The 15,918-nt window shown below is 39.6% G+C and overlaps 3 protein-coding genes across 7 annotated transcripts in view; 2 read left to right on the top strand and 1 right to left on the bottom strand.

The window, feature by feature from the left end:
* The window catches only part of LOC6574314 (furin-like protease 1), a 173,644-nt gene extending 165,870 nt beyond the window's left edge, over nucleotides 1-7,774 (top strand). For 3 of the 5 annotated variants that reach the window (XM_032727991.2, XM_032727990.2, XM_032727994.2), the window contains 3 exons: nucleotides 28-194; nucleotides 2,645-2,720; nucleotides 6,644-7,774. In XM_032727991.2, the coding sequence (XP_032583882.2) occupies nucleotides 28-194; nucleotides 2,645-2,720; nucleotides 6,644-7,431 (1,031 nt within the window). In that variant the 3' untranslated portion in view covers nucleotides 7,432-7,774. Of the gene's footprint in view, nucleotides 1-27; nucleotides 195-248; nucleotides 615-2,644; nucleotides 2,721-6,643 lie in introns of those variants that run through there. The other 2 variants (XM_032727992.2, XM_032727993.2) reach the window with 2 other exon arrangements.
* Nucleotides 7,775-8,273: 499 nt separating this feature from the next.
* Nucleotides 8,274-10,539, top strand: LOC6574312 (myogenesis-regulating glycosidase). The gene is made up of 2 exons (XM_002000331.4): nucleotides 8,274-10,185; nucleotides 10,257-10,539. Exons 1-2 carry the CDS (start codon nucleotides 8,427-8,429, stop codon nucleotides 10,454-10,456), a joined length of 1,959 nt encoding a protein of 652 aa, XP_002000367.1. The 5' UTR covers nucleotides 8,274-8,426; the 3' UTR covers nucleotides 10,457-10,539.
* LOC6574311 lies at nucleotides 10,474-15,879 on the bottom strand. Its single transcript, XM_002000330.4, has 6 exons — nucleotides 15,492-15,879; nucleotides 14,977-15,431; nucleotides 14,841-14,912; nucleotides 14,426-14,780; nucleotides 11,152-14,368; nucleotides 10,474-11,084 (listed from the first exon to the last, which is right to left on the bottom strand). Exons 1-6 carry the CDS (start codon nucleotides 15,610-15,612, stop codon nucleotides 10,874-10,876), a joined length of 4,431 nt encoding a protein of 1,476 aa, XP_002000366.4. The 5' UTR covers nucleotides 15,613-15,879; the 3' UTR covers nucleotides 10,474-10,873.
* Between the last annotated feature and the right edge of the window lie 39 nt (nucleotides 15,880-15,918).

The following is a 15,918-nucleotide window of genomic DNA, read 5'->3' as shown; positions in this document are numbered from 1 at the left end:
ATCTAATACAATTTTGTTGCCTTACAGCCCAAATCACACAATGGGACATGATACTCTATGGCACCGAGGTGCCCTCGCAGCCCGACGACGAGCCCAACAAGAGCCAGCGCAATCAGTTCAATTTGTATGGCAACGATATGGCACACAACGACATCGAGCACGACGCCAGCGGACAGTGGCGCAACATGCAACAGGTAAGCATAATGCCATTTGAATAATATAAACAACAACAACAACAACAAAATCAGGCCAGTGCTCAGGCAAAGGAAAGTGCAGAAATTTAGTGAGAGGAACAGCTGGAAGCGAAATGAAAAGTGTGCCGGGGAGAGACACGAATAGAAGATTGAAGAGAAGATTGAAGAGAAGCAAAGCATGGGTAGCTCAGCATAAAGTCAAGTTTAGCAAGATCTCCCTCAGTTTCAGTAGACTATAAATTGATATTCAGTCAAAGTCGAAACTCTAGAAGAAGTTCAATGAGAAGTCATAGCGAGAAGCTTAGTTCACACAAACATGCTTTGTAAGTTCTCTAACACAAGCTTTTTCTTAACACTAATAAAAACAAATAATTAATAAATAATTAATGAGACAGCGCTGTAAGGCCTCGATAAATGCGATATATTTGTTTGTTTTTGCTTTTTTTCTTTTTTGTTTTTTTTTTTTTTTTACTTTCTGGGATATGCAGTGCTTTGCAAGCGGCTTGCCAGAGATTGAAGACGAAACCGAAACCGAAGTTGCTGCTCAAGCTGAAGCTGAAGCTGAGGATGAGCACATACAAAGTGTTCGTGCTCGACTGAGTCGACGTCAAGATAACGGCACCATTTTGCCTGCTTGCATGTGGCTGGCTTGAGAGACAATGCAAACGAGCTATCGTACATTGATATATTAGGTCTGCATATGATCTACTATATAGTAGTATATGACTTCTAGTCAGGCTGCCAGGCCTTAGACGCTTAGGAGCTTTTCCTTTTGGCAACGCTTTGCAAGCTGTTCGCTCTGTGTAGGTAGATTTACATTTTGAGTTACTGTTTGGCATGCTTTTTGGCTTTTCCTTTTACCATTTTGCACATCCCTTTTGAATTTTCCTTGGAGTCTTTCTTCTGCACTAACAATTTGCGCAGCTTTAATGCACAAGCTGCTCATAAATTTTCCACTATTTAGCATACGAAAATGCTCAATTTCAGTTTCTTCTTCTATCGCTGGCAAACTGAATCCAATTTTTTTGGCACAATTCATGACACACACACACACACATACACACTTACTCTGTGCTTGCATCTTGGCCTGGCCGATGATGGGCAAAGTGCCAAGCTCTTGCTCGTACCAACGGGCGGCTACGCGATTTTTTGCCGTTTCCTGCCATTGTTAGGCGCAGTGGAGCAGCAGCATTAAATGCACTCAAATTCGTTTTGCATGTACAGTTTGAGAGCCAGCGCAGCAGCAACTATTGAAATTCTTGCACTCTAAACTACAGCGCGCTGTTCAAGTGCACTTGGCATAGGCACAAAACATTTCTCTCACTCTGAAATGGACAGTTCTTTAACCTTCTAGCAGCTTTTGTTGCTTAAAAGCTGGAGAAATGTATTTTTGTTGCTTCCACATTTTTGGCAGGTTGTATATATATGTATGTATGTATGTATGAGTGTGTGTGTGTGTATGCTGTAATAAACTAAAAGTGCACTGACCTTTGACTTTTTATGCTGCTGCTAGCAAACTTTTTGCATAACTAACAATTTCTGCTGTTGGTAACACGCGACCTCATCGCATGTGAAAGTCCTGTTAGACGCAAAGATACAGACAGAGAGAGAGAGAGAGAGAGAGAGAGAGAGTGGGGTAGTAGAAGACGTAGATAGCCGTATTTAGCCAACCATTTTTTGGTTAGGGCTGCAATAAATAAACACACACAAGCACACTCGGTTCATTTTCCATACATACTTAAGTACTTGAAACTGAAATGCCAGACATGGCGGCAACATGCAATGAACCACAACGGAAAGCAGACAGGCCCACCAAAGCGACCCAACTGGCCGTCCACCCAATCAGACATAGAGCATACAAAATTACCTTTAACCAGCACAGCATTTAAATGCCGCACTCTTTAAGGGCTGACAGAAAATAAAAAGGCAATCACTTATTTATTTACAGGGTATACTTCTTAAAGTAAAGAACTTTGCTATACAATTTATAGACAAGCTGTTCAACAGAGTATAATAGCTTTTATTTATAGGTATTTTAAATAGCTGGTGTACCAAAGAGTATATATATATATAACTGCATATACAGAAGATATTCTGCAGAGCATAAATAGCGTGGAGTACAGAGAAAGTAAATACAGTATAGAGTAAAGAGTATACAAAAAATTTTATATTCATACTATATATTTATATTCAGAATACTACGAAATTTAATACTATTTATCAAGTCTCTTAAACTAAATTATTATTATTATTATTACATTATAATTTTACAAAAATGTTTATTAATTTATACAAGTTTTTCTGTTATACTTGGCGCAGACTGTCCAAGAGTCTTTGTTTATATTGCTCATACGCCACGTTGCACTTGATTCAACAAAATTGCGCACTGTCTTTAATTGAATATTAACGTATTTCTTCTTGCATTGGCTATATTTTCTTTTGTCTTGCAGGTGGGTGAAGTGGGCATGGCCCAGGATCGTAGCAATGCAGCTGCATGCCTCAAGTGGAACGACCAGAAATGTTTAGGTTTGTCTTTAATCTTTCTACTCATAACACAAGTCTTCTATCTAAACTATAAACAAGCCATTGACAACAACAACAACAGCAACAACAATGGCAACAGCAACAAAAGCATTAGATAATTCAACAATAACAAAAGCAAAACTATTTACATAGCCAACAAACAAAAACTGTAAAAAAAAAAAAAAAAAAAATGTGAACAAACTTCAATTCCAAGTTTAAAGTTTGATCCACAAGCAACAAAAAAAAAAAAAAAAAAAACATAGACAAAAGCATTCTGTGTGCTTGATTAAAGCATTTTCTAAGCTGTCGAAAATCAATTGAACAATAGCAAAGTAAGCAACAAAATCCAACATGATAAATAAGCGTAGAAAACAAATATATATATATATAAAAAAAAAAAAAAAAAAAAAAAAAAAAAAAAAAAAAACACTGCAAGTCCAAAAAATATACTAAACCTTTTTGTAGTTAAATTTAAATGTAAGACCTAGTTATACATACACATATACAGCTAAATGTAGGCGTGACAGCTAACGACAAGCAGAAACAATATTAACAGCAAAAGAAAAGGTTGTTTCGCACAAACAGAACTAAAATAGTAGTTATATTTAGTTAAAGACTATTTTTGAATTAATTTGTTAAGAGTTTAGTTGAATTTGTTCGTTGTTTTCGTTTAATTTTGTCATATTTTTTATTTTGTATAAATATTTTTACATAATTTTTTTTTATGCATTTAAAGTAAGGGTTTTCAATTTCCCTGTGCCAAAGTCATTTTTCGCATAGTTTTGCATGCATTGCGCCTTGGTTGCTACAGTTTTGAATGCGTTGACCTGACGCGCCATTTTCAAAGGCTCTGGCTGACTGAGCAGACTTCTTGAGGCAGTGGCGCTCAACCCGTTTGGTTGAGTGTGTATGTGTGTGAGTGTGTGCTGTGTACATGTATCTTTACGTATATATGCATTTCAGATATTGCCAGGCCAGCCAAATAGCTACAGTTTGAGCAGCACTGCCTGCCATTTTCTTCTGCAGTAATTTTTATTATATTTTATTTGTAATTATTTGTGTGTGCCGCGCGATGCGAAACAAAACAATACAATAAATGTTCAACAGTTTAGAGTTCATAGTAAAAGACTGTTTCTAAAATTTAAACGTAAATCTTAACGAACAAAATTTTGAAATTCATTTAAGAGAAAAAAACTAAGTCGCATAAAACTTTAGTGTTAAGGCGTCAAAGCAAAGCAACCCAATTTTTGTATTAAAACTGTAACTAAAAAAAAATATTTATATATTCTGATTAAGTAATAAAAAATCAATAAAAATAAACGAAAACGAAATACTAGGGTGTAGGGTACGACTACGTATTATATTAAAGTAGGCAAGAAACCAGGAATAACTAATTAAAAAATTATATAAACGTAAACTTAACAATTTATGCATATATATAGAAAAAGTTCCTGCAGTTTTTAACAAAGTTGCAATATGAAAATAATAAAAATAAAAACCAGATTGAACAAAATGTAATAAAGAATAAATAAAATAAAAAATAAAAATTAGCTAATTTTCTAGTGAGCATAGGAACGAATTAAATAAATGTAACGCCAATAAAAGCGCATTAGAAAGTTGAGGAAATGCCAGAAGTAAGCAAGAAACTTCTAGTCATTAATATTGTGCGCTGCAATATAGAATGTATACAAGTAAAATGTAAAATGTAAAAATAAAGTTAAATTGATTTCCATATCAGAGCAAAATCGAATCGTTTTACAACACTCACATATCTTTGTTAAAATATTTGTTGTTCATCTTTTGCCAACATTCAAAGATTTATTTTGACGAGTGGAATCGGTCTAATGAAAAATAAGTTTAAAAAAATATCGAAACAAAATCAAAACGTAACGCGAGTGCAATAATTATTTCTAATTCTCTGTCTATTTTCCTCTATCTCTCTCTCTCTCTCTCTCTCTCTGTCATACACTAAGCAACAATAATTACAACGTAAATCAAACAACTTTCTCTCAGTTTAATTACTCCAATCTATACAATTTAAATAGTAATACATAGCGCATATCATTTGATATAATATTTTTGTTTGATTTTTTTTTTTTTTTTTGTTCAGTCTTTACGGATAATTATTTGTTGCTTGCTGTTGAAATGAATAATCATATCGTAAATGCACAATAAATAAATTTTATAAATACAAATATACTATAAACATATTAATTTTTGCTTAAAATTGCTTTGATTAATTTTCTTGTTGTACTTACTTAATATAAAAACACATAACGATATAAGAAATCAATAATAATTTTTAACAATAACTTAGTCGTTTTATATATGTCGAATTGCAAACTGAAATTGAAATCTTCAAGCATATACCATAAATAGCAGCGAGAATAAAATGAAAATGTCTAACTAAATCATAAGACTACAAACTAAAATATAAAATAATAATAATCAATATATATATATATTTATATATATTAAGAAAACTGCAAATTTTCCAAACAATTTTTCATAAGTTTTTCCAAATTTGTTCTCTACTTATGAATTTCATTTAATTACCATAACTCATTGCTGGCTGCGGTACTTATGCTTAAACACTTTTCAAAAAAAGGATACCTAAAATATAAAAGCCAAATTAATATTTAAGCGCAAACTATATAATAATATAAACAAGAAAAATGAAGAATAAAATAAATCTTAATTTAAACAAACTAAAATGGTACTAGGGCCTGGGGTAGCTATTAAAAATTAAAGTTAAATTTAAAATTACAAAAGTAAATCAGCTGCAATTTCGAAAAACAAAATACTAAATTTGTGCAAAAACTTTAAACTTAAATGTAAAAAAAAAAAAATTAAACAAATGAATATAAGAAGAAAGTAAAACCGAAATATTATTGTATATGAGATTTGATGGCCGCTATTTCGAATCAACAATTTTGTATGTATCTTTTGTGTATATATATAACTATATATAATTATACTATATATAGTGTATACATATATATACGTATATCTATCAATATAACTATCTGAGTAATAAATAAATGCATTGAAAACGTAACAAAATATTTAATTTACGCAAAAGAAATTTTTGTGAAACTTTTTTTGCAACAACAAAGTTTTTCTCACTGCGCAGTAAGAACAAAAAGAAATGTGGTCCAAAAACATTTTAGACAGTTACAAAATTGAACACTCCGTCCCCTTCTCGTTTAACTCAAAAGCAAGGTGAGTTTGGCAAAAATACAAAAAAAATAAAAAAAAATACAAAAAAATATTTATAAAAATTTAGCAACATTGAACCTTTCAAATTTTCTAGTACTCTTTAGTGTTGTGTAATTTGTTGTTTTTAACCCCTGTACTCGGCGTACCGTGCTGCTGTGTGACTATTAACACTGTAATTTGGTATTCCTATTCGTTAATCTCGTAAAATCTATAATTTAACATAGTTTTTTAATGCACTCTCACACTGTTCATCGTTATGGCTTGTTTTCTTTCCAACACTGGTTTCGGTACAGCTCACACGCACATCCCTCTTGATTTTCCACTATTATTTTGAGCATGTTTTTTGGACTACTGCGCTTGCTTTTAAACATTTGTTGTTAATAGAAAAGTTTCAGCTGAGACTCAACTATTGCAAAAAAAAAAAAAAAAAAAAAAAAAACAAATAAATAAAAAAAAGTAAATAATTCAAAATGTAATTCTTTTGTTGCCTATGTTTCGTACACAATACTCTTTTACGTTTTAATTTCAACTCTTCTACTGCTCTACTAACTAAACATTGCTATTTTCCAATTTCTCTGCACCATTTATCAACACTGTTTCGGAAGTAAATGGTTTCTCAGCATTGGTTTGTTGTAACCAGTTCCTTATCTCTTATCCATTCATCGCTCAGGTGTGAACTAATTCTCTTCATTAACTGCTCTTCACAGAATGCCAGGAGCCCAGCTACTTCTATCAGGATCTCTGCTATGACGAGTGCCCCCAACACACCTATCCCCAGACTCATGCGGATGAGCTAGATCTGGACGTAGCGCTTAGCGCTCCAGATATCACAGCAGCTAATGCTATACCAGACGTCGATAATGGGCTGCACAGCAAAGATCAAACTTTCAGTGATCTGGACGATCCGCTGCAGGCGGCTGAACGTCGACGTCGTAGCAGTGACTCCAGCAGCACCGTGCTTTTGACACCCCGTCACAGTCGCATCTGCTCCAGCTGTGACAAGAGCTGCCTGCGCTGCTTTGGCCCCAGCGCCTCCCAGTGCACCTCCTGCTATCCAGGCAGCCAGCTGCGCAAGCTGACCAATGAAACCTACTGCTACGCTTACGTTGTGCGCAGCACCGTAGTGGATGTCTCCAATCCGACCCAACTGGAAACCGATGCCAAGGTCCAGTACATGAGCTGGACCGCTGCGCTGCTTGTGATTGCTGTTATTGTATCACTGGTGGGCGTGGGAGTGGCGGGCGGAGTGCTCTACCAACGGAGAGAGGCCAAGACGGAGCTCTATACCCGCGTCGCTCTGATTGCCGACGATGAAGCCGACGACAGTGGCGAGGACCAGGAGGACGAGCTCTTCAATGCACGACATCATCATCATCCGAGCGATGTGCTCGAATACCACGATGAGCTGCAGTCGAGTCAGCTGCCCAGTGAGTCGCTTAAAGATGGGGAGATCGAAGAGGAGTTGGAGGAGCACGCCCAGCTGGTGCCCAAGTAACCCAAGTCTGGCCGCCTATTTAAATAGTCCTAAGTGCATTTACACCTAGTTACAACTCATATAAAGCTCTAGCGGGAACTCATAATACCATGCGTGTTTTTGGTAAACTGTTATAGCTTACGATTTGACATCATATTTTTGGATCGATCTTTCGCTATATGAACGAGTATAACAAATAAAAAGCACATTTTTACATTCAAACAAGTTTCTGCGATTTATTTCTACTACGCACCTAAATTATTTATTTTTCTTGAAACTGATTTTCCAAAATGTATTATCCTAGTTTTAAGCTAAAGACTAAATAAATCAAATATATATTCCAATTATATAAATTATAACAAATAATTGTTTATTATTTATTTCAAGACATCTTCGAATTGTTAGTCTGATTTTAAAATTTATAAATTCAATAATTTGCTAGCTTTTCCTGATAATTTCTTTGGCTTTCTTGGCCCAAGGTTACCTATATAGAAACTGTGGTATTTCGCCACATCTTGCATCAAAGGCATGGTTTCCTTTTTTAATTCAATGTATTGTGTCCTTTAATGGTTAGCTTTAAATTATATTTATATTTGACTTATTAGTCATGCACTGATAAGATGTGTGGGCTCTTCCACACAATTGATAATTATATAGCGTTTAGCTAGAGTTTATTGATGTATTATTATTATTATTGTATAGAACAACAGAAATAATTCAGCAGCTAGCATTACGAGTGTCATTAAGTATCATTTGCCCGCCTCTCAGTGGCACTATAGCACTCGGAATCTATTGACAAAATGTGTTCGTGTATATATAGCAGTATATATAACGCTGTATACATTAGGTTCGATGAGAGCTCTAGCTGATAGTCGCTTATCAGCCGCTGCCTGGAGTGCATCTTTAGCAGTGGGACTGTAAGCACGCCTCAAGAGCTTTATTTGTGCACATAATACGCTCGATCGTTTGCTATATAAGCGAGGAGCTCGCTTGGCTCTGGCAACAGTTTTACGAAAATGCAGTTTGGCTATGGAAGTGCAGCTCTACTTTTGGCAGCCTGCTGCCTGTGCACGGCGGGGCACGCCTGCAAGACCATCGAGCAGCGCTTCAAGTTCGGCAACAGCGACGTCTATTTGAGGCTTCGACGCGGCGACAAGCTGCAATACGAGCTGATGAAGGGCAGCAGCTTGCTGCAGACCGTGACCTTGGATAACTTTGTCACCAGCAGCAACCTGGAAGCCACATCGACGGGTGGCTTCAGGCTGAGCGATGGCAGCACCACCATCGAATTTAGCTTGGTCCTATCCAGCAGCAGTGTGACCCATGTCCGTGTGGTTCGCGATCAGGTGGTGAAGGGCACCCAGCCCAGGGATTGTGTGAGGCTAAATAAGGGGCGCGTCCATTGGTTTGGTGGCTCGGAGCAGAAGCAACACTATTGGCCCGTGGAGCGTCAGCAATATAGTAACTTCTCGTATGTGCCCAAGGAGTTGGGTAATATGGGCGTGGCAGAGCGATACTGGCTGAACAGCGAGGGCTTCTTCCTATTCGTGGATAATACTACTCCGCTGTTTATTGATCAGAATGCAGCCGGCCTGGAGGATCAGCTCTGCATCAGTGCATTCAGTGCCCTGCCCTATGACAGGTGGCTATCCTCATCTAAATTTAGCTATTACCTCGGCTTTGCCAAGGATGCAAAGGCTGCCCATATGTATGCGGTGAAGACGCTGCTAGGCAAGCCCATAGGCTATCCCGATGAGCGCATGGTTCAGCATCCGGTTTGGTCCACCTGGGCGCTATACAAGGCGGAGGTCTCCGACGCGGTCGTGCGCGACTTTGCGAAGCAAATTCTTGATAATGGCTTTGAGAACAGTCAGCTGGAGATTGACGACGATTGGGAGGATTGCTATGGCGCTCTGACGTTCCGTAAAGGAAAGTTTCCAGATGCCAAGAAACTGACAGATGATCTCAAGGCGTTGGGCTTCAGGGTAACCCTATGGATTCATCCCTTCATTAACAACAACTGCACAACCATCTACAAAACGGCCAAGGATCTGGGCTATCTGGTGGTAAATCAAGCTGGCAGTGCCGATACGCAGTGGTGGAACAGCAAGCCAAAGGATGCAGCCTATCTGGACTTCACCAAGCCCGCAGTGCAGGAGTGGTTCAGCACTCGACTGAAACGTCTGCAGGCAGAGGATGGCATTGATAGCTTCAAATTTGATGCCGGCGAGACCAGCTGGGTACCCACAGATCCGGTGCTCCAGGGTGATGCAAATCAAACCCCGCTACAGATTACCACCGACTATGTGCGCACTGTGGCCGCCTTTGGCGATATGGTAGAGGTGCGCTCTGGGCAGGGCACGCAGGACTTGCCCATATTTGTGCGCATTGTTGACAAAGATTCCGAGTGGGGCTGGAACAATGGCCTGGTGACTCTGATCACTTCGCTGCTGCAGATGAACATGAATGGATATCCCTTTGTGCTACCCGACATGATTGGCGGCAATGGCTACAACAAGAAGCCGCCCACGAAGGAGCTATTCCTACGCTGGCTGCAGGCCAATGTCTTCATGCCCAGCCTGCAGTTCTCGTTTGTGCCGTGGAACTTTGACATTGAAACTGTTGAGATTAGCAAGACCTTCACCAAGATGCATTCCGACTATACGCCCTACATAATGAAGATGTTCAAGCGCGCCACGGAAACTGGCGAGCCTGTCAACGCTCCCCTTTGGTGGATTGCGCCCGAAGATATAGTTGCTCAGAGCATATACGATGGTATGTTGACTTGTACCAATATGATTATCAACCATTAACCTAATTGTGAATCCCTTTCAACATTTCCACAGAATTTTTGCTGGGCGATGACATCATTGCAGCTCCGGTTATTGTGGAAAATGCTCGAAATCGCGACATTTACTTGCCTAAGGGAGAGTGGACCGATGGAAACACCGGGACAGTCTACAAGGGTCCCATCTGGCTCATGGAGTACTCTGCACCACTGGACACATTACCCCATTTTGTGCGCGTGGGCTTTAAGTTGGAATAAATGACGGTTTCCAAGCGTTAATTTATGTAAATATTTTTATAGTAACAAACAGAAAATTACATTAAAATCAATTAATTTTTTAAGCTGGTTGACTAATGCTTAAACTAAACATTAAGCGAAAATATACAATTTTAAAAGTCTTAAATTTTGTAAACGAATGTCGATTGTCTCCTAAACTGATCAAAAGGTCAGTGTATCGTAATCGCAAGCGTAAACATTACTTTTACAGATATTATCTTAGGACTAGTTGAATAAACTTAAATTTAATCACAAATTTTACATAAAATATTTACTTGTCTCCAAGAAAACAGAAATTTTACGATAAACCAAATAACTAACGCATATAAGGATGTGTATCCTATTAGTATACAATCAACAACCATTAATCACGTACAATTTCGTTCAATGGAAATGGGGCTAATGCATCCGACTGCTATCTACATGATTAACAGGCTTGTGCTGGTCTACTGTTTGGCTGGAAAGACCGCGCAGATAATCTTTTAGCAACGGCTCCGGCGAATCACCAGAACCGGAAAAGCTGAGCGCTGTGGTCGACCGGCGGAAGCGACCAAACTCACGCTCAAACTCATCAGCATCCTTGGTAAGAATATTCTTCAGATTGAGCATCCTGTCAGGAAGTAACATGTCAATAGGGCTAAGTTTTATGTCTTACTGTCATATCTCGTTTAACTTACTGTGGCAAGGTCTTTTCACTCTCCATTCTCTTCTCGTACATGGCCAGTTTGAGGGCGTGGACATGCTTGGCACTGCGCCGCCATTGCTTCTTGTACCGATCCTTGGCCTTGCACATGTCCATGTAGCGTACGTTTTGGAGGCGCATCTCACTGAGCACCTCCTGCAGATTGTTGCCACTGGAGCCCTGCTGGCGCAGTTGTTCTATTTGGAGCTCCATTTTATTGATGCGTTGCTTTAATTGAATTTTCTCCTTCTCCAGCTTTGAGTTCATTTCCTGCATATCCTGTGTGCGGCTTTCAAACTTACGCAAATGCTGCTCCAACTCACCTATGTGCTGCTCTAGCTCAACAAATTTGGACTCGTAATCAGCACTAATATTAGTCATATTAGGGATACTCTTTGCTGTTTCATCGTTTGATGTCTGCTGCGATGAATCCCCCTCAGATCGGTACATACTTAAACTGTCCATGTATTCTTGCGTCTTCCGTTGCATCTCGTTCTGCAGTTTCCTGCCAGTTGCCAAAATGAGCTTGATGCTTTCATTCATGTTGGTGATATCCGTGTTCACGCTCTGGTTCACAAGTGTGGTGCCATCTCTGGCTCGCTCTTCTGCAACTTTTGTTTCATCGTACATGTGCACTGTAACCTCCAAACGGGAGACGGGTGCAGCGGCACCCAGCTGGGCTGGAGCAGAATTCTTCTCTTTTAGAGCACAGAGCTTGCCAATGACCGTCTGCTGCAAGTGATTGACATCAGAAGACACTTTAGCTGTCCTTTTCTTCGAAAGACCTTTCCTCCCTTTCGACTCCACCTCAAGTGACTCTGCTTCCCAATGTTCGACATCTGTTGCCTTGACGGTGCGTTTTTTTAATGGTTTCTCAGACTGGTCACCTACTTCCTGAGACTGATCCATGGCACATGCTTCTTCTGCATCCAAATACTTATGCAATGCAGATCGGTGTACAGTTTGCCGAGGCTTTTTCTCATACTTTCGAGTTGGACTGGATTCCAATTCTGAAGCCACATTCTCAGTTTTATGACGAATCCGTCCTCTGAGTTTGCTAGTATTGGGAGTCGATTGGTTCGCAATATGATTGGTACCAGGGTTAGTAATGGGATCCTGTGATTTATCACAGTCATTATTCTTTTTAATCACTTTGCGCTCAAGTTTCAACTGCTCTACGAAAGAACTTTCTGCACTAGTTTCAATTTTCAAATTCATTTCAGATACTATAATGTCCTGAGACGAATGGACATTGGAACACTCTTTTGCTGACACTTTAGGCTCAGGCATATGTTCCTTAAAGGATTCATTCATTAATGAACTATCGATGCTTGCTTCCATTTCCGAGCTAACATTCATCTCACTATATTCCATATTCTTTCTAATAATCGAGTGTGATGTGCGGCCCAGTTTCTTCTTTTTTGGTTTCTTTGAGCTCTGAGAACACTGTTCTTCAACTGAGAATACATCGAGGTCTGCTTTGCAGCTGTCTGCAATGAACTGCTCAGTTTCTTCCAAGGCTCGAGCCTGCTCCTTGCTTACCTCCACCCAGCGAGCGCTTAGAGAAAGGTCCGCTTTTGAAGTCGTTAACCTACTATTCGGCTTTGGTATTTTCTTAGGTAATACTGATTCACTCGATTTACATTTCTCTTCGGAATTTGGCATTGGCTTGCTTTTGTGTGCATTTGGCTTCTGAAGCCATTCTTCTTCCGTTTCCGTTGGCATGTGGATGTCAAGAATTACGTTTTCGGGCTTTTTGCCAACTTTATCTCGGAGAATATGTTTCAATTTCTGTCTAGCCGAGTCGGACCCAACGGCTTCTAGATTTTCCTGTGAAGACATATATTTATTTCCCCGCAAGCGTGAAGTGGATGTTGATGTGTCCAACACCTCCAAGTGTTCTGTTTTTGAGACAATCTTCTTCCTGCGTATGACTTTTGGTTTATTGTCAAATGAATCATCCGTTGAGTTTATATGTGAATATTTTTTGCTATGATCATCTATCATTTCAGGTAATGTAGTATCTAGAAAGCTTGTGTTTAGGTCAACTGCTTCGACACGAGCTGCCTGCGTTTGGGACTTTCGTGTTTTAGAAGCAGCTCTTGGACTTGAGTTAGTCATTAGCTCCCCTTCCAAGTTATGTTTTATATTTTGCTTGGTCGCCTGTTTTGACAAACTCTTTTCATATTCTTGCTCCAATTCAGCCCAAGAATCATCTATAATACTGTCATCAATCGTATAGTTCTGAATATTATTATCTGAATGCTGTTTTCCCTTTCGTTTTGGCATTTGCTCCCTAAGTAGCATCTCTTCCTGTAGAAATCTAGTTGCCTCTTCATCTATGCGCTGTAATTCCAGAATACTCCTTTTCTTTGCACTATCCCCATGTAATCCCCTCAGTTTCTCATCTTTTGCTGCGTTGGATGGAGTTTTTTCTAAGCCAGAGGCTGTTGAACTGCTATGTTTATGTTTAGGTTTAGGCTTAGTTTTTTTGGAGTCATGAACATGACCCGCCAGCCAGTCATCCGCTCCCTCGTAACTTTCGTTTCCAACATAAGAATCAGAGCCAACATCATCATCTAAATCAACTAAATCATCACGAAACTGATTGTCTTTATGATTCGACCTTGTTGGCAGTTTTCTGGTAACAAGCTTTGGATCATAATGATGGTCCTCAGCTTCTTCCTCATTATCATATTGAACGGGTTTATCTATGAGCCTTATAAATTTCCTGCGCCGTCCTTGAGATGAATGTACAGTTGACGCTACATCGGAATCTTGCACTGACTCCAAGGGGGTTTCTCGTCCATCCGACTCGGAAAGCTCAGCACCTACGTTCAAACTATCCACGGATCCATTTCCAGAAACGGATTGCATTTCGGAATTACGGGTCCAATCAACCCCGTTATCAAATACACGATCTTTAGGAACTTCGAGTATGACAGCTTTGGCGCCCACTGATTGCATGTCCAAAGAGTCTTCATGCAGTTGCTGCTGCGACAGCGGCGGTTCCTCTAGCTTTTCCTGCTGGCGCCAGTACACCTCCTGTATATCCACCGTAAATGTAAAATCCATGATTGGCTTCACCTCACGCGCACTGCCCATGCGACTGAAGCGGTCAAAAGCAAAACAACCGCTGTGTACATATTTACGATTGTCCGCAAAATAATTATCTGGGGGCAGCAGCTTGCCAAAGTCCATGCGATAGTTGGCTAACAGAGAGAATTAGAAGTAGAGCTAATTATCAGTCGATAGTTTCTATAGCTTACCTATTGAAGAGCCATTGACATACATGTTGATGGGCAAATAAAATATGCGCTGGAAATATAGACGTATACTACGCAGTGACGATTTGAAGCGCAAGCCCAGCACATCGTTAAGAGTGTAGATATCCGCATGGTTCAACTTAAGTTCAATATTCGTGACATTGCCAACAAAGTCAAACATAAGCAACACGGTCTCCACATCATCCAACTTGCCTTGGTATACAGATCTAACAAATTTTCTGACATTCTTGAGCTGTTTGAATTGCAGGACCACCTCGATGATGTCACAGTCCACCAGAGGATCATTGCCCACCTGAAGTAAACCCAGCTGCACCAGCGACTGAACATAGACATTGGCCTGAGAATATACGATTCAGTGTTTAGTCGAGTTTTATAATTTAAGTGTTAGTGGATGCACCTGTGACTGTAACATGTTAGCCGTGATCGAATGGCCGGGCGACTGCAGCGGTGGTGTACGACTTTGTTTCTCCTGCAGGATGAAGTTAATGAATTCAATGCATACAGCAACTTTCCAATATTAGATCGCGACTCACTGAGGTATTGAACGCCGTTAGATGCTTGAAGTCCTTAGTATGCAGCAGAGACTTTTTGATGATAGCCAGCATGAGCAGCACCTCCGGCTTGTGGGATCGAAACTCGTTGCTAATGCAGATCAGCTTATGCCAGAACATTTTCAGCTGCAGCGGACTGTTGTTACCGCCTGTGCCCAGAACTGGCAAGCCACGCACTGGTAGAAGCAGCGATCCAATGGTCTTGCGTTCTATACCGCCGCAGGCAAAAAATGTGACCTTCACTGGCCGATGGTCCGTCTTGATGCGTTTTATCCCCGCCATATCGCACTCCCAAATACAATTGCTATTGAATATAATTGTTTCCGATGTGGCCGAAGGGGTTCCCTCAACCTCAAAGTCCACTGTGTTGAGGGCAGCATTCATAATAATCTGTTCCCTCTCCCCCTCCCTCATTTCGCGTCCATAAAAATTAATGGCTACAACAGCATTGGAATTAGAATTGCAATGAGAAACTAAAAGGATATGCGAAAACTCACCCTCGACGACATGCAGCACCACACAGTACGTATTTTCCATGTAGTTACCGCTGCCACTGGCATTGGTACTGCTGCGATCCGTGGCAGGCATTGGACGCGACTGCTTGTTCGGTTTGACCATTTTCCGATGCTTAAAGCATCAAACTAAGCAATTTGAAACCTAAAAGAAATACGTTAACTTTGCACCCGGCTTTATTAGAATTTAACTTATATCTGTGTGTTTGCGGCTCATCAATAATTTTATTAAAAAGTTATATATTTTGTTTTTTTTTTTATTAACTAATTATTGTTTATCGTGATACAGTTTACATTATAAGTCAACCGAATCGAAACACACAGCTTGTTTCGTTTTGATATATGTAACCATAACAACGGGACGTTAGGTTTGAGTATGAGTACTTTTGAAGTCTTCGATACTTTTACCTGC

This window comes from Drosophila mojavensis, unplaced genomic scaffold (genome assembly GCF_018153725.1).
Source record: "Drosophila mojavensis isolate 15081-1352.22 unplaced genomic scaffold, ASM1815372v1 contig_277, whole genome shotgun sequence".
NCBI classification, from domain to species: domain Eukaryota; kingdom Metazoa; phylum Arthropoda; class Insecta; order Diptera; family Drosophilidae; genus Drosophila; species Drosophila mojavensis.
Note: the sequence above shows the minus strand (reverse complement) of the source record. Positions and strands in the feature narration are given on the sequence as shown.